This window comes from Rhea pennata, chromosome 3 (assembly GCF_028389875.1).
Source record: "Rhea pennata isolate bPtePen1 chromosome 3, bPtePen1.pri, whole genome shotgun sequence".
Taxonomy (NCBI): Eukaryota; Metazoa; Chordata; class Aves; order Rheiformes; family Rheidae; genus Rhea; species Rhea pennata.
The window spans coordinates 29,721,858-29,748,076 of record NC_084665.1 but is presented as its reverse complement, the minus strand read 5'-3'; the positions used below and the strand labels follow the sequence as shown (position 1 = coordinate 29,748,076).

At 36.0% G+C, this 26,219-nt stretch overlaps 1 protein-coding gene across 3 annotated transcripts in view; it reads left to right on the top strand.

Moving 5' to 3' along the window:
* THADA (THADA armadillo repeat containing) overlaps window positions 1–26,219 on the top strand; it is a 170,297-nt gene that overhangs the window by 45,617 nt on the left and 98,461 nt on the right. For all 3 annotated transcript variants that reach the window (XM_062571896.1, XM_062571899.1, XM_062571897.1), the window contains 2 exons: window positions 17,048–17,137; window positions 18,892–19,023. In XM_062571896.1, coding sequence (XP_062427880.1) covers window positions 17,048–17,137; window positions 18,892–19,023 — 222 coding nt within the window. The remainder of the gene's footprint in view (window positions 1–17,047; window positions 17,138–18,891; window positions 19,024–26,219) is intronic.

Sequence of the window (26,219 nt, the reverse complement as noted above, 5' to 3'; positions counted from 1 at the left end):
ATATAGTAAACAAAGCAAATTTTTCACTTTTAAATCTGATTATTTATTTCAGCAGCTCTAGCATTTTAGCAACTTGCATCTATCGGAATTTTTGTGAAAGTCATCTTGTTTTTTGAGATTCTTGTTCCGTTTCCCACAAGCTATTCTGTGTGTACTGAGTTGCAGTCTGTCTGAAGACAGACAGACTGTGTCTCTGATGTGGTCATTAGGATCTTTCATTGGTTTCAAGCCTGTCTGATTTTAGAATAGGTATTTTTAAATCTCACTCCTGTGTCAGTTTGGAGTTACCTTATTGCTGTGCTATTCTGGACTTCTGTCTAAAATGGGATGGATTTTACAGTCATTTTCTCAACTAATGTTTGTATGAAATCACTACAGTTTGGGGGAAGAAAGAGTCTGTAAATACTTCAAGCAAGAAAGCCTTGTTGGGAAAAGTACTGATGGCCTAACTCCACTACCTTGCTGCTTTACCATACAATGTGTTTTATTCCCCCCCCCTTTTTTTTTCTCCTTTTGATTTATCTCTTCTAATAAGTTACACATTGCATTGTTTGCCATGCAGTGGTCCATTTTTCTATGGTCTTGATCAGTTCAGAAGCACTAGAGTAAATAGCTGAATGAACTAGAACTAGTGTCTGATCAGTAAACTGATTGAGTTTGTTTTTCTGGGCATATGAAAAAAATGATTGGGTGTGGTTTGTTGTGTGTTGTTTTTCCCTCCAAACAATTCTTTGTCATTTTGACTGTTTGTAGTAGACCGGTGTGAAAGGGTCCCCCATCTCAATGAGACAGTAGAGGGTTTAAGTCTGACAGAATTACTAAGTTACATCTGCAGTGGCCATTCCTACTGCAGGACAGAAGCAGAAGAGGAAGATGAATTGGGCTTCAGGAACATTGAAGGGATATTAGGTCAGTAAGCTAAATACAGCTGTCTTTCTGGATCTGAAGACAAAGCTATACTGAGACTATGGTAGAGAAGGTCCTTTCTCTGAAAACTTGGGCTGTAGTTTGAGGAGACATTGATTGAAGAAACTTGCACTTGTTTGGTTGTTGGAGTGCTGTAGATGGGTCATTTGCAGTGTGTTTGCATCATTGGTGGTACTGGAGTGAAAAACTGGGACAGTGAAGGACAGGGATTTCTTGAGCAAAATTCTGTAGTGATGCCAAACTTAACTCTTAGGTGTTGACTGGAAATTTGAAGACTGCTACATCATGCCCTATATGAGATATGATTGTATCTTGTTTTCATTGAATACTGATGTGTCTTTTTGTTCTAGCACAGGTGAAAAATAATGCATTGGAGCATTAAGAGTTGGAGAATAAGAACCATGTCCAGCTCTTTCAAGCAAAAGAGAGAGAAATTGTGCAAAGTCTGTTTACAGGGATACATGCAACTGTATAGGTAGAGCTTTTTCTTTCTATTGAAAAGAAAGTTACAACCAAAGACATTTTCTCTGGTTTCTATATCTTTCTGAGAAAGACCATATCATATCTATCATACATAATTTTTTTTTGAAATGAAATTCTAGCCACATAAATACAGGTTATACTGTAGTGAGGAAGGGTGAGAAAGGAGTCTTTGCAATTACTCGGTTTATCTTTGGTTACAGATAGTGTGCTCTGAGTGGGTGTACCTCCGTGTACTTTAGAGAAAATAGCCAACCCTTCACCAGGCCCTTCACAGCACAGCTAATTATGTTAGCTTAGCCAGACACTTCACACTTGGAGGATGCTAGGTCTGTATGCTAATTTGAATAGTTACCATACTGTCAAAAGACAACTTTTTTCCAACTCCTATGTATTTTCCAGCTTTGTTGCCACTGCATCTGTTCAAACTGCTCTCAGTGTGTACTCCCACTGACTGCTGTGGCCTTGCTGTCCCTTTGGAAGTGTCTGCTCTGAGGAGCATCTCAAAAATCTGTGCATGGACCGCACCTCTTCTAATAGAAATTCATTGAAGAAGGACTTTGAACAGCATTGAATTCTGTAGGCTGCAGAGCCACAGGTGGCAGCTTAGTTTTGCCTTTCCTATTTTGACTGAATAGCTGTTTCCAGATTTCCTGTGTAATCAGTTTACAACTTAAGTTTGCTAATCCCATGGGTTTTTCAAGAAGTTGGTGAGTAGTACTTGTTTTCTTTTTTTAATGGGTAATTTTTTAGTGGCACTGCAAATTGCAGTTCATCTAAAGTAGATGTACTGTGATTGTAGACTCAAGAATGTGTCATGTGAGAAGATAGGATACCTTGAACTGAAGAGACTTCAAAAAGATGGTGGAATATGTGTAGTGATACTTTACCCAGATCTGTACATGAAAATCAAAATAATTTACATATAAAATTAACTGAAACCAATATTGAAATAAAATTAAATTTCTCACCATAGAGGAATTCTCTTCTGCCCAGGTGAATTATACTAGTAACAGTGATACTTTTACCTAAATTCTGCTATATATTCAGTTTGAAGTTGGGGATGTATTTGACTTCTTTGGTCTGTAGTTTAGTGCCAATTAATGCTGTTACTGCTTGTTATTAGAAAAAGCTTCTCATCAAATACCTAGTATTTCTGACCTTTATCTTTTTAAAAAGATGTGTATAGTGAGAAATAACCTTTGAAGTAATTTGTCTTAAGACAAGTTTGAATCTTTAAGCCAATAATAAATGATCATCACGACTTTTGTGAAGACTGAAGTTGGTATGGGAATATTTCCATGTCCTCAGAAGGAAGAACTGATGGCCTCAGAGGTTGGAGGGTGTTTTTTTTTTTTTTTCCTTTTTTTTTTCTTTTTTTTTCTTTTAAGGGTAGAAATGGTGGTGCAGTGCAACCTGGTGATTTTTAAGCGAAGTAACCGATGTATATTTTTGCATTGATATTTCTTTGAGGGGAAAATAGCTCTTACATATTTTGATTCCAGTGAAGTGAAAATACAGATTCAGAAAAATATTAAGAAAGCTGCCAACTTCACACACATTTTATATGGAGTAAATATTAATTTTTGTACTAGCATGCATATGAATACTGCCAAGTTCTCAATATTGGTTTAGATATGTTTTGGGGGGAGGGAATCTCAGTGTTTGTTACTGTCTGCATAGTGCTTCTTTAAGTCTGTTTTCACTGATCTCAATCAGTAACTGTTGATTACCATCCAACTTCTAAGGACTGGAAAACAAGAAACTGATCGTTCTAATAGTATTAAGGTAGACAAAAACTGTGTGGATATATGAACAGATTTTGAAGTTGTACTGTTGGCTGTGAGGCAGTCAGTGTGCATGACTGCTCTCTGCTAGCTTTGTTTTTATTGCAAGTTGAGTGGTCAACATTTCCCAGCAAGTGGTTGCCTGCACACTTGAAGGTAAACTAGGTAGGACCAAACTGACTTTAAAAACAGTAAAATAGGCTGTTTTTTAACCTCTAAATTGACATGTATTTGTTTTTTGATGTTAGAGTTTTGTATGAATACAAATGGTTTTAGGACCATAAACAACTGTATTTTACAGTATGATAGTTTAGAGAAAAAAATTACCAATTGAATGACATTTTCCTTTCATTAGCAGTGAGATAAATTTTTGAGTGGTTAATTAAATGTAAATACACACACACACGTTTTAGAGTATATATGTATATGTATAATTTAAAGCTATGTTAAGATGGAGGAAAGTAGGCTTGCTTTTAGCAGGAAATAAGTGCTTTTATTTGCCCTGTCAACTAGATCAAGCCTATTCAAGAGTTCTGTAGTCAGGTAAATATTCCTGTCATAACTGTGGCAAAGTCAGTGTGATATCTTGCTTGTGTTTTATTGTAAATTTGAGAGCTATCTGGAACAAATTCTAATGCAATCATCTCTCTTTCTTCATAATATTCTCCCTAAATTAATGTGGTATTATCTTGCTTTTTCTGAAACATTTAGAGTAGTAATTTAAAAGTATGTAAAATACCTAATAAGTACATGATTCCTATTAAATATTTCCCCTCTGGCAGGCTAATGCTTCCCATTATTTCTAATGGCATAGCTGAAAAATCTCATATCAATGATATTTTGTCAGTGTTAACAGCAACTTTGTTAGATGTTTGCAGTGCATCATACAGAGCCCTGATAGGGCTTCTGAGGCAGGCCCATGTGTACTGACAGAGGAGTTGCTGGTAGTGTGTTGGGATAAACTGAAGTTCTTGTGGTACCAGTGTGGCCAAGCTGTAATGGCTCACTGATGTCATAAAATTGGATAGCACTCTGCGAGTATCGCTAGGATACCCAGACTGACTCTATTCCTGAAATGGAGGCACCGCTGGCAGGAGTACTCTATAGCCAGTTGAATTATGACTAGGTGTGAAAGGACCACTCTGATGAGTCTGCAGTTGAGGCATGGAAGGGCAGTAGTGAGTCAGCAGAGCGCTGAGCCTCTTGGGACCGACTTCATCAGGGAAACACAAGTGTGGCCGAATTCATAAAATTTGCCTCAGAGCTCAGTACTACTTGGACTTCGTGCTGCAGGGGGAAGAGTTGAGACTGCTTTATCTTGGATCTTACCAGTGATTCCCTAGTGGATTTTCTCTAGCGACCTTGGTCTGTTGCAGCTTCTTCCACAGCAGTTGAAATACTGGCTCGGTGATGATGAGGTTTTGTGAGACATCTGAGCCAATTAAATGCCTTTGGTATGTCTGGTTCTTACTTTTTTCCTCTGAAGTCCTTCTCCACAACCTTTTGCAGCCTATTTGCTGCATGCCACTTTAGTTGTTCCAGTGACAGTTTGCAAATCAGGGTCTGATGTAGTAAATCATATTGTGATGGTTTGTTTCTGTTAAAAAGAAAACCTTTCCCCTTCCAAAAATAGGCCACATTTATTTTGTTCAACTTTCTTTTTGTTGTTGTTTTAAATGTTCTGGCTCTTCTGTATTGACTTTGACAGATTTAGAAGATTTGATCTCGGAACTGTCTCAAGAAAGTGTACAAAAGTTCAGATTGAATCAGATAACCATTACAACTTTTACTGTTTAATAGTTCAATAACAATATGCTTATTTAAACATAATTTGGAACAGGCTTCCTATTCCTAAATGTCTTTATAGTGGAAATAATGATGATAAGGTACTATTAACTGGTGAATTTAAGATGAAAGTTATGAAAGTTTTGTGCAGAAATACACACACATTAAAAACAAGCTCATAAATCTGTTTTATAAATCTGTTTTTCCCCTTGTTATTACTTTAATTATTCTATTAGTTTTACAACTCTAATTTAAAACTGGCTAAAATCTTTAGCCTGTGGCAGAAAACTTGACTGTTTTCATTGAGCTTGAGGATGCTGTTTGTCTGTGTGATTTCAGCTGATTTTAGGAACATAGAATGCACATGTCTATCTGAAATGCCTAAAACCTACAGAACTGTTTTTACTTCAAGGTTGGAAAAATATTGACCTGCATAAAACCTAGACAGATCTATGGGACCTAGGCACACACTTGAAGTACTGTACACACACATATGTATCCACACTCTACAGACTATGGAGGAACTTCATAACATGATGTTCTATGTCAGAAACAGAAAACAGAGACAAGTACAGTAAAGCAACCTGAATGAAAGTTTGTCCAAAGTAAAAATATATGTGCTGGCCTGAGGTAATTCCAGTCCTTTCATTTGTTTTAAATAAATAAAGGGCATTAATATTAATATTTAGCATAATGAGTAAAATGTATTCAGTGAAATAAAAAGTATTATAAACATAACCCTGTGAGTATGTAATTTGGTTTCTGTTGCAGCAATAAAAGCTTTCATCAATTTGAATTGATGCAACTGTTCTGTTTTGTTCCATGCATAACATACACAGCCCTTATTCATGAACTTCATATACGAAGTAATAAGCAGTTACTCTTTCCAGATAGTGAGAAAGAGTGCAGGTTTGGAAGAAAAACATAAAATACAAATTTTGTGGCGAAAATTAAAGACAATAGTTATATAAACAGTGATTGAATAGAATTATTGCAGACTTTCTAGAGGTATATAAATTTCTCTCAATTATACACATAGATATATATGTGTGTGTGCAAATGTATATATGTATATACACACATGCATATACACATGCTTTAGCTTTTGAGAGAAATAATTGTTTAAAAAAGTTTGTGTGTATATATGTGTGTATATAAAAATCTAATGTTGATAAATATGTTGCTGTAAATGCTAGGACTGTGTCTGTGATGTTGGTTTTAAGTGATACACCTCTGTTTTTGTTGTGAGCCCATTATGTGCTTGCTTCTCTTGCTATTTTATCAACAAAAGTACTCTTGGAAAAAGACTTTACAGATTACTTTAGTAACCTGCATGTTGCATAATTATTCCTCTCAGTCACACTTTTCCTGAAGTATTTATTTGACACAGGTGCGCTTTCCATACCTGATTACACAAAGGTATCATAAATAGCAAACCAAGAGGTATAAAGAAACTTGTACTTAAAAGAGATCAAAGCAAACCAGACCATGCAGTCCTTAGGAAATCTTGGCTAGCTCTCTTGTAAATAAAAGTGCTTCTAAAGCAGAAGGTATTCAGCTACTGTATTTATATAGGCTTTGATTGACAGTTCAGTTATTAACCTTGTAAAAACACAGCAACGTAAACTAATAAGAATGTTTATTCTAGCACTTCTATCTGGAGGAAAATGAAAACCAAGATATAGTGGCATATTCTTAGTTCCTTTTAAGTATTTATTTTAGGGCTATGCAGCATGAAAGAATGTTTTCTCAAGTCAGTGAACTTAAACTATTTTGCTTACTGTTCTGAGATTTAAATACTTTCTAATTCCTTACAGAGCAAATGTTAGATTTATTGAAGGTGCAAACCCTACATTTTTATAATGATTTTAGTGTTTTTCATTTCACATGGGGTAAAAATGAAAAATGAAATCTGAATCAGTTTTCCATAACCTTATCAAGTCAGTTGCAAAAAAAAAAAAATCTCTCTGGAGATCATCTAGTCCAACCCTCAGCGTAGCCCTCTTACATCCTTGCTCTTGAGCTTATTTGCTGATATATTTCACTGTTTTTACAATTGTGTTTTTCCAGACTTCACTGTGATTCTCCAAGTCTACCCTCAAAATCATATGACCGTTCCGTCTTCCATGGGAACACTCGTATTCTTTTATGCATGTAAAATGTTAAGTTTGAAAGTACCTTTTAATGAGTCCTGAGACCTGTCAGGATGTCATTTCAGGAGTTTAACATAATCTTCAGTGTTCCTTAAAGCCAAATTATCCAGAGTGATAGTCCTAAAACTTACGTAAAATCTTTATTTCTAATGGAATTTTCCTGTTACTGTTGTCTCTAACTCTTAGTAAGAATGGTCATGGTTCTCTTGGTCTCATCCAGAGGAAGCGCTGATCAGGAGCTCTGATTAGTACAACTCCTGTCTAAATTAGACAAAATTTAAATGGCGAATTTTATTTGGTATGAAACTGATATTTTAAATAATACAGCATACGTTGTGCCAAAAATAATAGCACGAACTGAAATAAAGATGGTGTTACTAACTCTTTCTGAAAACCAGGTCAATCTCAAGAATCTTGTTATTTTTAGCAGGAGGAGCTATTGTTTATTGAAACTTCAGTAACAAATGGTGGCTTACAAATACAGGAAGAAAAGAAAAACACTGATCTGTTAATGAGGCAGAGTTAAAATCAAGGTGCTGAAGTCAAACATAGCTATAGAAACATTAGTTGAAGGGAGACTGCTTGATCCCGTTTGCTTGCTTTACATTTGAAGCTCTGTAATCTTGATTTCTCCAACTAGTTGTAGACTGCTGTCAAATCTTCCCTTAACCTACTCTTTATTAGACTGAACAAACCTAACTCCTTCAGCTTCTTCTCACAGGGCATGTACGCTAGGCTCTGACAATCTGACCAGCTGTTTGCTGAGCCCTCTTCAGGTTTTTCTAATGGCTTTTGAACCTGACAGCCCCAAACTAGATGCACTATTCTGTATGCAGCCTCATTGTGCCAAGCAGAGGAGGATAGTAACTTGCTTTGATCTGCTGCCACATTCCTCCTAATGAACATAGTCCAGTATGTGGTTTACCCCATTTGCAATGAGAACATGCCATTGGCTCATATTCAGCTTGGCATCTACTGTAACCCCCAGGTCCTTTGCTGTGGGGCTGCTACTGTGATAATGCTTGGGGTTATTCCACCCAGGTGCAGAACTGTGTATTTCTCCTTGTTGAACTGCATGAGGTTTCTATTAGCCCAGTCCTCAAGTTTCTCCAGATCTGTCTGGACTGAACTTCCGCTGTTCAGTGTTTCAGCCACTCCTGCTAATGCAGTATTGTCCGCAGATATCTAGAAGGTGCTTTCTGACTCTTCAACCAAGTTGTTGATAAATATGTTGAAGCGTACGAGTCCCAGTATTATCCTCTGGAATATCCCACAGATTACTAGCTAGCCACCGGATACTGAGCCAGTGTTTTCTTTACTCTTTGGGCCTATTGGTTTAACCAAGGTTTCAGCCCTTCTCTCACTCTGTCCAAGCTATACTTTCTCAGCTTCCAAACGAGAATGCCGAGTGAAGCTGAATCTGTTTATAGAGTACAGTGTTTTCCAGTCTGTTTTTAAAGTAAACATACTGTGATAATAAAATATGTAGCTTACCTCCTTTCGCTAGGAAATAAGAAACAATAGATTTCAAAAATGATTTTGAAAGAAAGTTGTTTCAAAGCAGTTGTAACATCTGGCTAAATTTCATCTGTTTAAATGCTCACCAGACTCTTTGATTATTTATGCATTTATAGACAGGTTTCTTTAGGTTGGTTTTGGTTACTTTGAACTCTAAAACCCAGCAAATTTGGCGTCTTTTGATAATGTAAACACTCCCTTCCCAAACTCCAGTTGTGGTGTTTGCACTGGGATTTGCAGATTGTCTCCTTGGGTTGAGCATAGTGGAGTCATTTTAGCCTAGGATTAAGATTCTGCTGCTATTTTCTCAAGTAGAGTTAAACTTGCTAGCATAGTTCTTTTTGGAAGGTTTTTTTGTTGTTGTTAGTTTAGGAGATGTGAGACACCTGTTCACCCATTCAGATACTGCAAACAGATACAAGCCTGTCTTAATCTGACCAAGGACACCAAGGTTGAGATTTGACAATTACCTGTTGCTAAAATATATAGATTAATATTTTTAATAATGTGTGAGTGTGTATGTGTGTGTGTGTATATATATATATATATATATATATATATAAAAAAAACATATGCATGATTTATGTACATCCATACAGGTGTTATGTATGCACACAAAACATACTATATGTATGTGTATATACGCATGCACACATATGCATGCACACATGCCTGTATGCTGAATATGTACATATCAGCAGCAGTTCAGCACTAGTTGAACAGCATGTGTTTTTCACTTTAAGCAAGGCTTGGAATTTCTGTGCACATCAGCATGCCACGGAATCATACGAACACATCATGGCAAAGGTCCTGCTGGGACGTTGACTCAGGTCCTTTCATAAGCAAGCATGCTGTATAGTTTCTTTTATAAACCGATCAAGTCACATTTTAAAAAGAATTCGATTTTTTCCCATTATTCCAATGGGAAGACTCCAGGAATGCCACCTTCCCAAATAAACTTTTCGAGAAACTTGCTGCTTTGATCATTGGAAACTTAACTTGCAGCAGATATTTATTCATGGTTATTTAATACTTATTTGTTCTTATGCCAGCATTGTATTTTATTTTGAATAATTGTTTTTCCTCTCTGATGCTTCCCTTGAGGTATTTGTAGATGTCAGTCATATATCCCATCTGTTAATTTTAGCAGACAAAGCAAGCTGAGGCCTTTAAATCTCTCCAGTAATTTGTTTCCTATTCCCTTGGTCATATGAGCAGTTTTTTTAGGCATCTCTTTCAGTTGGAAGTTAGGCATGATGTATTCTAAGTTATGTCCTACCCATTTTTTGGAGAGTGGCATTAATACTTCCTTGTTCGTATTGACTGTATTGTGATAGACGTGTTACAGAATCGCATTTGTTTTTTCTCCTTGTCGTCTTGATGAGGGGTCCCAGATACCAGCTGGCATGCTTGGATCCCTTTGTTGTTTCCATCTGATGAGTTCTTGAGTTGTAACATCTTTTTTAATTAGTCCTCATATACATGGTGTTCTTGCCCACTATTACATTCCATATCATTTTACTACTCTAGTCCTTGAAAAGATATTCAGGTTTGTTTTTTATAGTGTTTGGATCTTCTCTGCAGATAATGTCTCCTGACTTTTGGTTAATTGACAGATTTTCATTGGCACTCTCCTAACTCTCTTACTGTAGTCTTTAATTAGAGTATTAAGTAACACTGTTTCAGCTCTAGATTAGCTCCATCAGTAAATGACTTCCAATATGTTCATTTCCTTTTCAACATAACTGTGTTTAAGGCTCTGTGTCTTATCTAACTTCTCCATTTTATCTAATAGCTTACCCTAATTGCAGTATATTGCATATTTTACTGTCCCTCATATAGATTAAACTAGAGTATAATGTATTTAAAAAAAGCTGTAGCGCAAGCGTGCATCTCATGTAGGTTCCCCCCTCTTCCTCCAGACTTTTCCAGGAGGTTGTCTACTCCTTGCTGTTTTCAGTGTCTTACAGAAACCCCAGGATGTTTTCTAGCTGTGAAGGAAGAACTATGGGAGCTGGATCTCTGCTGAGACCTAGAGCTGCCCTGCTTTTTTCTCTTACACAAATCTTGATTAAAAGGTTTGCAGTTTTGAATTAAGTTACACAAGAGACTTTGAGATAACATTCAGGAAACACATATTATTAGGACTGTTGTATTTCCTTTGTCTAGGAAATGGAGTTACCTTTATTGGCTACAGTGTCAGTTAGGTTGGTACAATCTAGTTTGGTAAGATTTTTGCACATTGCACTTTATTCCAGTTTTAAATTATTCCCCTATCTTTAACTGTTCTCTCTTTCAAGATTTTTATAGTAAATTTCTAGGTACTCTTAAGGTCAGAATGAAGGTCTGTAGTTTTCTGAATCATTCTCCCCACTGGCACTTTATGACTTAATAGCTTAATGTTACAAATTTTCTTCGCTAGTCATATCATACAATGCTGTCTTGTTGTGTTTTAAAATCCGACGTAGAGATTACCCCTTCGGTTGAGTTTGCTAAACTCTTCGAATTTTGCTGTTCCTTCAGATAGGATAATCTCTGTTTTCTGTACATCCATTTCAGTTAATTCTCCTGTCATGAAATGGCAGTCATATTCTGCCATTCAAATGACTGTCGTATTTTTCAGTGATACCTAAGCAGCAAATGAATCATTTGATTATTAAGAACATCTCTGAATTAGCTTTGGTCTTTACTATAACCTCACTATAAAACAACTTAATGTCCATTCTTTCCTTGTCTTTTTATACAGCTAAAGACAATTTTTGCCATTTTTTTAAATTTTTTGCTTCTGAAGTGTTACTTTGTTCGTAGAGAAATAGAATAGCCAATTTACAGAAACAGAATATGAAGTCTGAGGTAAGAGGATCTATCTACTTAATAAGCGATGAGAGTCAGATACGGAACACGTATGTCAAGATATGCAATAAAAAACTGTTACGATAGTCAAACTGCAGTCTGTTCTGTTTCTCAATTTTTTAATTGGTCAAAAGAAGCAATTATGTAAAATACAGATTGTCTTTATAAGTTTGTCCCTTTGGATAATTTTGCCAAAATGAGTACTAGTTTAAAATGATTTCATGAGGAATTGTAACCTGCAGTACAGAGAATGAATTTCATTCTGAGTTTCTTCATGACTGCTCTTTGACGTGAAGGATCATCTGATATGTTACAGATGATAATTTCATTATGATCGTTGCTATAACGGGAGTAGATCTTACAGGAGACAAGGACTTATATGCTTTTGTGAAAAATACATTCTTTCTCTTGATGTCTCTAAATGTGTCTGCCTATCTTGTATTTTCACATTGTTCTATTTTTTACTTTGTTTTATAAAATATTTTTTTTTTTTTTTTACTTTGTCAAAGATTTTACAAGGCATTTGTCAGCACACGTGAGGTGTGGGGAGTAATTCTGTTTAAAATGAGCACCAAAGACCCTTGATGCCCTCTGAAGATTTTTCTGTATTAAAATCTCACCTGTGCTAATATGAGCAGATTTACTGCAAATGTTCTTTAACATGTCAGTTATTAAAGGCAGGATACAAGGCTATAAAGCCTTTAGTTCTTCTGAAAAATATAGGAAAGAACAGAAGCAGGTAATCTCTGACACATGTCACAGTAAAATGATATGTATGCCCCAGTGTCACAGCACCGCTTTAATCTTCTAGAGTATTCTCTTAGGTGTACAGCTCAGCTTGGAAAAGTACATTGCAACATCCATGGTTTTGTTTTCAGACTTATTTTCTTAAAAGCAGTTAAATAATTCACATTACACACATGTTACACAGAAATACATAATAAAGTTTTCGAAAGACACAAGATACATAAGCCCAGATACTAACCCATGCAGTAAGCAGTGTTGAATCACTAATCAAGGAGACAAATGATAAGCACAGTGACCGGAGATGTCACAGGTGTTCAGTAGCATTTGTGAAAGGTGTAGGATGAAAAAAAGAGCTCCGAGAAACTGCTTGGCCCCTTAGGTGTGGCTGTAATCTTTTAGGAAATTGGAATAAAGCTGCAGGTAGACAGAATGCTTTAATGTGTTGATCAAATTCATAAAATTATTTCACTATCAAAGTTTGATGGTACTGAATGTCTTCACAAGCATAGTAGATAAAATGAAAACTTGTAAGTGCATGGTCTTTGTAGATTGCTGTAAGCCAGCGAAGATTCCACTCTGAGAAGGAGAAACCAAAGAACCAGTGGTGAATTAATAGAAGAGCTGTTGCCTATCAAAAGTATAATAAAGGCTTCTGTTTTACCTTGTTTTGGAAAAAAAGAAACTCTGTTCTTATGGTTTTTTTTTCTGATAAGAAGTGTTAGTGCTTTAAATTTCACTCTTGGTCATGCTTAAAATTGATTTTTTGAAAGACTTAAAACTGAGAGTAGACTTTAAATCTTAGACTTTAAATTTTACTATTATAGGTAGTTGTAGGTTTTTTGGTAGTTTACCTGTGATTCACTGTTATCTTCCAGATGCTTACTGTCAGCAATCAGGCTCTATCCTTTCTGGCATCACATGCCTGTAGAGTAACTTCTTGTTCATCTACATGATCTCTCTGTATTCTATAAAATTACTTTCTTGCTATCATCATAATACCTTTTTCCTCTTTTAGATACTCTGGCACAGATAAAGGTAAGAAAGAACATGTTAAATCGAGGGCATGCATAATAGAATAGTTAAGAGCAGTAGGTACAGCTTGATATTTGTATGGGTATGGTAGACAATTTTTTTTTTTATGGAATCTCTCTTCAGGTGCGAAACCTGAACGAAAAGCGGGAAGAAACTCATGTAGGTCTCCCTGTCTACCTAAGCACTCTTCATCAGTCTGTCTTCTGCAAAGTGTTAAACATGACTGCTCTGTGTACCCGTTAGAATTGAGCCTTAGCATGGCTGGATTGTACTCTAGGTTATCGTCTGGCTTTTCCGCAGAATTGTATGCTTATGACCACATATTAACAGTGTTAAAATGTGAGGTATCTGAGGGGTAAGTGTTGTATCTTTCCTCTTATTTGTTACCAAAGTATTGTAGATATATATGGTTTTACAGAGGATTTTTACAAGTGATTTTAAGAGGGTACGAATGCTTCCATTAGTTTACCTCTCAAGTTTTTGACATTAAGCACCATTTTAACCACATTCTTAAATAATGTTTTACATTGGGGAGGGAGAATTTATTGTAAGCACCATGAACCTACTGATACATTTTCTGTTTAATTAAAATATTTCCTATTGCAGTAAATAATCTACCACCAATCAATTGTTTAGATCTCAGTAATCCCGTTTGAAATTCTGGATTGCGAAATTGTGCTACTTCAGGATATGAACAGGAAAAAAAACTGCTGTTACAGATCATGTGATTGGACATACTGTCAGAGAATGAGCTCTGAAGCAATATAAAGTAATTTCATCTGGATATGGGAAAAATGTTAGTGTCTTATGGCTCTTCCCAATTACGTGTCTTATAAACATGCTTTAGGGTGGGTAGCTGTAAAATCCTGTGATCTACAAAATGGTGGTTTTAAGGATTTAATTATAGTAGTTACATTGCCAGAAATCTGTGTTTGAACTGTGTCAGTGACTAATGGAAAGAATGAATAGTTATCTGTATCTTCAATTTAAATCTATCATTTGTTGTCAGATGTACTTTAGGAAAAGAGGAACAAGTTTGTTCCATGATAACTGCTAATAGTGATTTTGGATTATTTTAGTCAACATATGGTTGGTATGTTCCTTTATAAGTAGACTTATCTTTTGAAGATACGAATTGCTTTATTAATTACGAACCCTACTACACATCTGTGTGTGTGTGCGTATGCATGCATGCTCAAGTCTGTTTATATCACTCAGTGAATGAGCCAGATCTTGAAATGTGGCTTTTGGTTTTTCAAAGCAGTGTATGCTTGAGGAAATTAATGGAAATAGTTTGCTCAGTGTCCTGAATATTTTTGAAAATGTGAGCATTGCATTTCTTGTTGTTCCAGTCTCAGTTACTGTACACAAATACCTGTATGGGCTTGCAGCACATAATAATGCGCACACATTTCCAGGAGGAACAAGCACTGTCAATAATCAAAAAAATGATTAATCATCTCCATGTTTTACTGTAGGTGCTTTTCTCTCTCTCGCGCTGCTTTTCTATCTCTCTCGCTGCTTTTCTCACTCTCTGCTTCTCTCTGACATCTCCAGGTATTGGATTCACAGTTCAATCAGTTATGTGGTATTTTTTTTTTCTTTTTCCCTAAAACCAGCTCCTTTATTTTACAGTGTTTCTGCTAATGCTTAGTCTTTCTTGTTTCTTCTGTGAATTGGAAGCCATCTAAAATGATCATTTGGCAGTCAGTCTGTTCGTAGACAGTCATGTTTCTCAAAGAGCCTTTGGGAATCTTTTCTGCAGACATGTGGTGATTAACACATGGCTTTTAATTAGCTTTTCCCCTCATGTAACCTGTGGAGCAGTAAACCAAGTGAGAGTTTACACAAGTTAACCTGCTTCAGTTGTAGCCTCTCCCTGTCAAAAAATTGTAGGAAACCACACTATATACCAAGAAATTTAAGGCTATGTTTTTAAGAACATTCAGTTTCATTATTTTTGATTCAAACTTGGCTACTGAATTTAGTCTCATACAACAAATGTTTTTCAACAGCCCCATTGTAATATATTCTGAGAAAAGCACATGCTACTTGCATATGGTCCTCTTAGGCTTGTGGCCAGAGGCTATACATTCCGTAGGAGACTTGACCTCTATTTTGCCTTTGCCTGATGGACTCGGGTGCAGAAGCTGGAGGTGATGCAACATTTTCAGAATTGATTTTAAAATACAGATTTTTAATGTTTTAAATAAATAAAACCTCATCAAGACATGTACTATGTGCCTTTTGACTTCATGAATTTACACAGAGCTTATCTTTTGTGCTGTCTCTGGGTTTTATATTTTCAGCTTGCTCACGATGTTTGTTCAGAAAATCTGATGTTGTTTGAAGAAGTTAGATTGGCTTAGAAGAGGAAGCTTTGGAGTCTTGACTATGAGACGTTAGAAGCATGTGGTTTGGGGTCATCACAGACCCTTTGGGGTTCTGTGATGAGAAATTACATGGGTTTATCTGCTTAAATAATCTGTGAAGTAGTTATCAGTATTGACATTTTAAACCGTCCCTTCTAATACTTCACTTTGAATTTATTCATAATTAGAAAGCTTTCATCTAAACTTTTTAACTGAAATCTTTTTTTGTTGTTAGAAGTTATTTCAGAATCCTTGGCCATGCTTTTGGTTATAGCATTCCAGTGTACTGTTCTTACGTACCTTCAGAGCTTCCTGAACCTCCTTCTTTGAACATTTGTTTCCATCTAGTGATCTGTTTTTTCAATGTGTTTATTCTATGGCCTGTGGCTTAAGGCATGTTTTGTTAGCTGAGTGCTGGATGAAGTTTTAGTGATGTTTGCCATGTGCTGATTTACTCTTACATGATTTCTTTTTTTTTGTACATTTATTTTTGCAAACATTCAATCTTACCATCCCATTATGTTATTTTTGTAGACCTGGATCTGTTTGCTGGTTTGAAGCTAACATTTAAAAAGGTTCTTACTTAAAAGATATTAAATGGTTTCCTATAAACAGTCCTCCTTTTTCTGGTCAAAAGATTATAAAACAAAAAGGAAAAACCTCTCCTTGTCTCTTCAGCCTGGATTAATTTGTTGTTGTGGCTTAACTATACTGCTTTACTAATTCTGGCTGATGATGAGTTTGATAGGCATCGGCGGACTATTCTGTTTTGAATATGGTTGTTACATATAAGCTACATCTATACAAGCAGAAGTGTGACCTAGAAATGCCACCACTGCCATATGATGGAAAAGATACTAAAGGGCTAATGGAAGGTCAGACACTTTCTGCTGCTGTATTTTACAGATCTTCTTTAAGTTATTCTTGTTAGAATCAGTAAAATATGAGCATCTGTTCAGTATATTACATAAGTATATTAGGTATATCTTATTAGCTATTTAATACAGTAGCCATACTAATGCAAATATGGACTTCTTTGATAAGTTGTTAAAACGGTGCTGGAAATTAAGCTACTGTATCTTTTTTTTTTTTTTTTTTAGTGGGATTAAATAATTGGCTTAACGTTCTTTTCTCCAAAAAGGTCTGAACAGCCTAGTTGATGAAGCTAGTATTCATATATGCACTGTTATGTAAGCTGGGTAAACTAGACAGTATTGTCATATTTAACAAAAACATTTTGTCCTGCCTAAAAGGAGTACATCATGGGCAAATGGTTCTCCTGGCTCTCCAAGTTCACTATATCATCAAAAAATCTAATAAATAAACTGGTATTTTGAGTGTAATGTATTACCGGAGAACACTAACTGTAACTCTTCTTTACTCCCTTTTGCAGAATGACAGGAAGGGAGTTTTTCTCTCGATTTCCAAGTCTTTATCCTTTCCTTCTGAAACAGTTGGAGATTGTAGCCAATACTTTGGACAGGTAAGAGGATATCTCAGAAAGATTTACTACTTAACGTGCAACGTAAAGGTTAAACTGCAAAGAGGTGTGTCATGTATACTTTAATGCTGTTCTTCCCATCAGTGCTTTTTGAAGTTGTGTAGTTTTACTAGTGTGTTTTGCTTAGCCTTTTTTTCACCTGTAACTTTTGAACATTGCAGTGAATCTCTGGAGTATGAACTAATGTTGAGTGATTTGCAGCTGCTTTTGTTTCTCCCTGCTGTTGCTGTGTACCTAGGATCAGACTTTAAATAACTAAGATATCTTTTCAGAGAGAGATAGAAACTGGGTGTTTGGCTATTTGTCTCATGTTTAACAGTGAATGAGACTTGCTAAAATGTTTAAATGATACTGAGTCATACAACCTCATGTAACCCTAAAAGAGTACTTTTCAACTTATGTCGTACTGATTTTGAGGAAAGGTCCTTGATCTCTTTTTAAGGAGTCAACAAATGGTGTCTGAGAGTTCTGATTTGATCAATGTGGATGATACAGTTTGTATGGCTGCTGATGCTATTTCCCCCGGGTTCGTGAACTTTTGAAGTAAACCACTGTGGCTTTGTTTTTTTTCTTAAAATGCTGTGGTTTAAACTGTGGAAATTCAGCAGCTGATACAGGCGATTCAGCAATCTATGTGATGGGTCTGAAGTGGATAGTGGGGAACAGGAGTTTTGTCAGCCGTTATGTGTTACGCTCTCTCTGCTCTAAGAAAATGAAGGCATGTATTCCATGTAGTCTGCAGTACCTGACGTTTCTAAGGGTGACAGTGTCATCACTAGAAAATTTGAGGAAATCTTTAAACTAGAAAAGATTGAATGCTTTTTTCAACGCAAGTTAAGATATGTGTTCCCTCCACCTCCAGTCTTTAGCTGAAACAGATAATTTTGATGTTTGACTTGTAAAAGTAACCAGAAATACAATATGAATCACTTCAATCAATACCACTTGATATCGATTAGAAGAGTTATTCTGTAATAAAACCTTCTGTTCACCAAATACATATTTCCTTCCCAACCAAAAAAAGACTCCCTTAACTATGTTTTTGTAACTTTGCTTTCTCAGTCGTTCCGTTCGTGAAGAAACATTATCTGCTCTATTTTCTAATGTCACGTAAAAGCAAGGGCAGTTCACCATCCTTGGGAATTAGAGGAGTAATATAGAAAATGGCAGAAAACTGAATCTGGTTGCTGAGAAAACTGATTCAAGGACACATTGCTGTTTTGAGAAGAAGCCAGTTCTTGTGTAGAAGGACTTAGTCCTATTTGGTACCGGCAGTGCTGGGTGTAGGCCATCTTCACAGGATGGGCTCAGTACCGTGCTATCTAGATTGTCAGTTCTGCAAGAACTCACACCCCAGGTGAGGAGCTGGGCTAAAGAGGGGGAATTGCGTTGCAGAAGCTCTCACCGGCTTTACAGAAATTGTCATGTATCTGGCATAGAGTGTTGATTACATCAGTAATGCCAGTAGTAAGGCCAACGCAGCTTTCAGCCCTTTTCGTGTAGGGGTCCCCAGTGGTGTGATAGAAGAATGTACCTTTACTGGATGACATGTTGGATCCCATAAGGTTTTCACATTCTTGCAGTGGCCAATCTAAAGCATCTCCTGGAACTGGAAATGCAGAAGAGTATTGAGTGTGGCAGTGTCTCAGAGTCTAGCCTGAAAGATGATACTGTGTGATTTTTTTGTTTGCTTGTTTTTATTTAAACCAAATGCTTCTTAAAACTTTTTCATTTAGTGAAAGTGAAGAGTTGAAACTCCATCCAAGTTTGTTCCTCTTGCTTTTAATTCTGGGAAAGCTCTATCCGTCTCCAATGGATGGCACTTACTCAGCCCTCAGCATGGCACCATTTGTCCCATTTATTGTAAGGTAAGTTTTTTTTTTCCTACAAAGTGCCTTTTTTAGCTTCTCTTTAGATTTAATTCTTAAAGGAAGAACACTGGTGTTGAGTTGTTGGACTTCCCTTTCTTATTAATAGTTGTTTTCAGAGATTAGAAAGAATTTTCACCTTACGCAAGTGATTATGTGACTTGTTTTTAAACTTCATCTGAAAATGCTGTACAGCATGGTTGCTGTCTGAGAGAGGGTAAATGAACTGGTGGGCTTGACTGGCTTCATAAAGCAATTCTTGCATTGCTAAAATTTTTGTAGAGTTTTTCAGTCCTGCAAAATGATTGTTGGTAACCCATAAATGTAATGATTCCCATATCTAATATATTTCTAAGGTATCTTATCCAAACTTTTATGTAGTGTAGTCTTCATTTATATGGTGGTAACATGGAGATACTTGCAGATATTTTGCTGTTGTGTACCCCTCTGGTGTGCGATGGAGTGCCTGATTAAAGATAAAGAACTAGGTGAGGACAAATAAAGAGTAATCAATATTTGAGTGGAAGTCCTGCTATCTGTGCTAAGGCTTCAGATCAGAGCAGTGGAGTGAACTTTCAAGTATAAATTCAAGCAGAACTTTTAAGTATAAAAATAATCTACTGCTTTTTCTTAACAGAAAAATCTGTAATAACAGCTTGTACATGCATTGTATTTAACATTGTATTTATCAGTATTTAAAAGTATTTTATTAAAATGATTGTTTGTTTTGCTGCCATCCTTGAATCGTAAATAATTTTTGGGAACTATTGGGGCTGCATTTATTGCCTACATCATTAATTAGCTCTGCCTTTATGTCTTGGTTACTCCACTGAGGAGTGCGATTTTGGTTTTGTGGATTTTTTTGTTGTTGTTGGTTGGTTGGTTCAGAATAGTACCTGATTCCCGTAATAGATTAACCAAAAAAACCCCATTTAAAAAAACTTCTGGATTTTGTTTTTATGTTTTCATGACATGCTACTTTTAGCAAGGTGTGTATATATACCAGCAAAATAACTCTCTAACAGCAGTAACACTTATTTAGCTCATTCTCTTGTGAGAACTGAACTCCTTTTGTAAGATCTCGGTAGAAAAAAGCTAACAAAATATGTTAAGGAAGAACTTGAAACATTTCAGAGACTCTTATCAGTGGGCCTTCTCCCCTTTAACTCCTGTTAGAAACTGTACTCATAAAATGAGAGTGGGAGATAAACATGATGGTTTTTGGCTTTTCTTTCTCGTGAGCTTGGCAGTAAGTACTGGGAGTTCTGAGCTAAGGCTAGGGTAAAATTCTTAAATCTTTCTGAGAGAAAATTGTATTAGACATTGAGATATGCATTTTCTGATTGATTACTTAGCAAAGCATTGGTATTTTTTATGGCTGCCAAGAAACAATAGTAAGGATTCTGCAGGGGAAAATGTACATAGTTATGATATAGGTCAACATGACATCGCTGGCTGTATTTCTGTGTGCAGCTCTTACACACTTGCTCTGTGAATACTATGATTATTTTCATTTCACTCTGACTACATTAGCTGGAATGAATACAGGTGATTAACCTGGGAAAGATGAACATAATTCCTTCCTTAAGATTTTTTTCCCTTCTGCAGGAGCAGATGAATTAAAATAAAATTCTTTCCCAGTCATTTGCTTGTTCTTTAGAAGATGGTAATGAAAATTACTGCTTGATCCCACTTGGAGAGGGATCAAAGAGAAGGCATGATGCCAAATGCCCTATTCATCAAGACACTAAATTGTATGTATTAACCATTTCTTTGACTCGTTCAGTGTATTATATAATGTGTATATATATATGCATATGATTGCATGCTAGCCCAGTGCAGTTATGACATTTAATTGCCATATTTTGCTGTGAAATTTTTAGATTTCTAATGCAGTAGCCCTCTGTAAGGGATAGATACTGCTTGTGCAACAGAGATAAAGGAAGGGAGAATATGAAACGTAACTGATCTTCAGACTCCAGGGCTTTACCCACAATAAAGTGTTATTTGCTTGTTGCTCTGAGAGGATGAACAAAATTCTTGGTGTGTTTGCAAGCGAATGGGCAGTTCTCTGAACAAAACTGTATTTAGCAGGAAGAATTCTAATTAGGCTTTTGAACAGTTTCACTTAAGCCAGAGTGGAATTTTCCATCTAGTGGGAGTAGAGTTATGGTTGCTCTGACCGTGCTGAGATGAATTGCACAGTATGAGTAGGATTAAATGCTACAAGGACAAACCTCAGTCTCTGTGCACACACTTGCTACTCCCTGCTAAACTAGGGCGTTTAGTTACCTAGCTGCAGTTCTATTAAGTTCTTTCCTTTCCTTCCCCCTTGCAGATGTTTTATTTGGAAGGGGACACTGATTCACCACTTATTACTTTACTTTTTTTTAATAAAACAAGATTTTTTTCTTTTATTTTAGAGCTAGATATGTCTGCTTTAGTGATTACTCTCTAAGATGAAGGAATGTACAGAATGTTTTTGATTAGCAAGGGAGGTGATGAGGAGGTAATGTTTTAATTACAGAATGAAAACAACCTCCCTTTCTCCTCCTCCTCCCCTAGTCCAAAAATCTCTAATCTCTTCAAAATGATTCATATTTGGGTTACCTTACGCCTTTTCTGGTACTGTAGCATGGACAGAGTGTTTGTTTACTGTTAAATGTTCTGGTCTGAATCCTCTGAAAGAGTAAATTAGTATTGCTACAATGAGTTGGATATTCCTATCTCCTTGAAGTCTATCTCTTTCTAGGAGTAAGAATTCTCAATCATTTAAGCAGTTTTTTAAAAATCAGCTTTAAAACTCCTGGGTATGTGCTTCATATTTCACTTGACAAAACAATTTTTAATTGTTAGTGATATTTCCCATTTAAAATATTGTCATATAGACAGATTTCCAAGCAGTGTTACCTCTAGATGCGTGATGTTGCAAGTCATTGAAGAAACTGTCTGAGGAAAATTTAATTAGAAATGTAAAGGTCTTTCCAAAAAATTAACATATTTATGAAGTAGACACTACTTGCTTGTTCAGAATTTTGTAATTTGCATTTTTCTGTAAAAATAAGGAGCTAAATTCAGAAATCCCTTCATGAAGAGAAGGTAAGTGTTCTTTTTAATTGGCAGCCAGGGTAGGTGGTGGTAGAAAGCACTAGTCCTTGGCAGTTTGTTCTCATTCTTCCCCCACCCGCATTATGGTACTATTTTGATTTTGCACACTAGTGAGCTCATCATTAATATACAAGAATAATTACTTTGACTCTATTACTTAATGATTGGCACTAGAATGTAATGAAAACAAAATTACATGCAATGAGGAAAAATTTTCTGTAGGATTGGGTAAAGAGCGTTATCAGCTACTCTGTTACCATAGGCATCTGCTGGGAGCCAACTGGCATGTAGCTCAAATGCTATCATAACAGCTACAGTAGGAAACCTTAAATAAATCCGTTATTTAGGTAGGCTGGATACAGTTGCTGCAGGGTATGTGCATTTACATCAGTCTAGCTATCCCCTGGCTTGGAAAAGCAAGGGAAACAACTGAAGATGTCTTTACGTCCTTCTTTTTGGAAAGGTGTAAAACTTCCTAATTTGCCATTGGCAAAGACTACTGACTAAGTTTGACTGAAGTGATGCAAGGTGTCTAGAGTATGCCCATGATCTCTTTCCCACAGCAGTGCCATGATGCCAGTGATGAGTAGCTGGTGAATGGGAACCCTCTCCAAGCAGCAACAAGACATTCAATAGGGTTAATCACTTCATTCCCCAGCTTTGTGGAACCTGCGCTCCAGCTCTGCCTATTGACTCTGGGGTGAGGATAGAGTTCCTTCACCAAACTTTGTTTTCTTGGGTTTTTGAATGGTTTAGACCAGAGAGACTCTTTAAGCATAGTGATATGTGACCTGAGGGATTTGGGCTTTTTTTTTTTTTTTTCTGGTATGCAGTATGTGGAATCTCAGTTTAAATTAGCACAGATTTACATTTGTGAGTCTGTTTCTCTGTAGGAGGTGATGCTGGTTATTATCTCCAATCTTTTCAAGCTTGAGAAAGAGCCAAAAATCTGCGGGGCTGTGAGTTATACCTTTAATTCACACATGCAATGCCGTTTTCTACATTTTATTCAGTAGATAAATACAATATAAAGTTTGTTGACTTCTAGTTAAGAAATCTTTTTTGAAACTTAACAGATGCAATCTAGACTGATGTGCAGGGTATAGAAGACTTTTCCTTAAAGTGTAAAAGGAAAATAAGGTTCTGTTAATGAAGGATCAGGCTTTTTCTGTGACATCTGAGAGGTTCATTGTACAAAGTATACATTACAGAAGTTGTCTTTTACAAAATGCTATTCACAAGTTAAATACTCTCTCAGATACCAACAAGCTTTAAAAGCTATTTTAAAAATGCTGTTACTCAAAATACAAAGTTTTGATAGAAATACTTAGATCTCATAATCTCACATAATTAATTTTGTTCTGCAGTTTTGTTGGCCAAAGTATATCAAAATCTATCTTGAGAAATACTTGCTTGAAATATAAAAATAGACCTTCAGTATTCTGCTTGATCATAGTACAAAGAAATACATTTTTTAACAGTTTTCTCATTAGTAAGATGTTTGAGATCTTTCTGGTGTAACGAAACAACCTAATGATGTTAAGTAATTAATACATTTCCTAAATATGGGTCTTTCAAATCCATATTCTGAATATGTTTACATCATTGTGCTGTCTTGCCATTGACCGATTCATATCAGGTTCTTTGAGTCTTTCCTAATTGCTGTTTGTTTCCTTTCGAATCTGATGCAATTTTGCCTTCTTTTTTTCTCTGCCTATTCTTTTTTTTTGCTTATGTTCACAAACTCGTTGCCTGTTTCTTTCAGTCTTTATTGCTGTTTACTTCAGATAAGAGGGGAATATTATTGTAAGAGTTTCATAGGTTTTGTTTTTGGACAACAAATTCGATTATATAGAGATGCATAGATAAAATTATAGTCTTTCTGACATAACTCTTACATACTGTTATTATTCAGTTTCTATGTTTCAGGCAGTCTGTAAGAGTGTGTATTAAGTGAGATTAATCCACCTTTATTTTAACTTCTTAGGAGAAGGAGCACATGAACATGAATTCTGAGGCTATCTAGGAGTCGGAGTTGTGTCGTATTTTATAAAACTGTAAGAACTCACTTCTGATTTAAATGAAAAATGTCTTGAGGAAAAGGACCCAAGTATTTAGTATTCTAGAAGATGCCATGAATATAAATATTCACTGATCAATAACGTTACTTGTGTTTGGGATGAGGCTTGTTTTTTTGAAAAGGTTAATCCTTATTGACTTATGTTAACTAGTCTTATGACTTTGTGTTGTGTTAAGTAACTTCTGTTAAACTGTCCATCAGATGTCTGGTCCTGCCATTGAAGTCCTGTGGCAAAACTTCTATATACTTCATAGGCACTGGGTCTGGGGTTAGATGGAGAAATAAAGCAACAGAATTAAAATGTAAAATCAAGCATATCTGTGAGACTTTGAAATTAGTAGTTGTGTAAGTTTACAACCTTAAGGCCAAATAAACACAACAGAAGGGGGAGCAGGGGAGAGCTTACAAGAAGATACCTCCAGTTTATTTGGGAAGAGCTTGATTGAAATAGTTCTTGTGTATCTTCTTAAAACTTCTAACTAATATCAAAACCACTTACTGAAATAGAACATAACTGGAAACATTTATCTGTGTTGCTTAAACTCAGTTTCTCTAACTTTTGTTCCACACGTGTGCAATTGCATGTATGCATTTAGCGTATCATCCTGCATCTCACTTGTAAGCAGTTAACTGAATTTCTGTAGGTTAAACATTAGTACCCTTTGATAAATGGCCAAACTAGATTGCTGAGCGGTTGTGTTCACTGGGCATCTTCTGTCTTTCTCCTCTTTTATTTTTATGTGGCCTAGTATCAACAAGAATTAAAACTTGCCTGATTTCAGCAGTCGTTTCTGTAATACAAGCAATTTTATCGATGATCTGCAAAATGTTTTTGTGGAAATGCCTTTTTGTATTAGGTAAAGAGAACTAAATGTGCTTGTTGCAGCTTTATTGCATTAAAACAGCTGTTCTTGTAACAGTTATTTGTTAAAAGCATATTGCTGGGGTTTTGTATCAAAAGTACCTTTTTGTATGTAGTGTCTAGTCAATATAACTTCAGAATTATTGTCTGAAGTAATTTATCTCACATCACCCCTTTGAGAGTAATTCCTGTGTTGGGATTTAGGACTGGATTGGAATGCTTCCATTTCTGGTTATAGTTTTTCTCTGTGTAATCTTGATTGCCCTGGTTGAGTTGTTCTGCAACAGTATTTGCAGGAAGAAACAAGAAAATTGAGAGAATAATGCATAAGCTATAATGCATAAGTTATGCAGGGAAAAGTAACTAAGTCATGACAAACTACTGTTCACAGCAATATTAAAAAATGATAGTGTTATTTAAAAAGAACAGTGTTGGACTTGGGAAGAGTCAGTATTGGGAAAACTTTTTGGCAACAGGCTTTGGCAGCTACTTTTTGTGGTTTTGTTGGAAGGAAAAAGTCTTTGAGAAGCCAGATCCTTTGACTGTTGTCATGGGTCTGACGGTTAGTTTTGAAAATCACTTACTGCATTCTTGTTTGCAGTCAGCTGAATGGCTTGAACCAAATACTGATGAAAAGAGGCCCTAACCTCAAGTAGTTTGAAAAAAATGACTAATAAACTTCAATTAAAGTTAGCTACTTGGAGATATTGCTTGCTTTATTAGTAGGGAATGTAACAAAAAAGGTGCAATTTAAGTCATTTTAACATGTGATATGATGAATCTCCATTTCAAGGGAAAATATTTCTGAGTCTGAAGCCTACACTTGTGTGTTAGCGACAGCTTTTGTGCACTTGCATTTTTTTAAAAAAATGTAATAGCTGGCTGAACTACAACAGCTCAAGCTGCTGTTGCTGAAACAGCTTGATATCAGATGGCCACTTTTTACAATAGCCTAGATCTTGGTGGCAAAAAGAGAGAAATGTATTCAGCTTCTTCCCCAAAAGCTCCTGGAAGCACATGGATGAAACAGTTCTTGGTATAGTTTATGGACCTGTTTGGCAAAGAGAAGACTGTTCAGTTTGCCCACATAGTTTGTGCAACTATTCTGATTCCTTAAGTGCTTGTGTGGAAAACATTGCCGTTAAA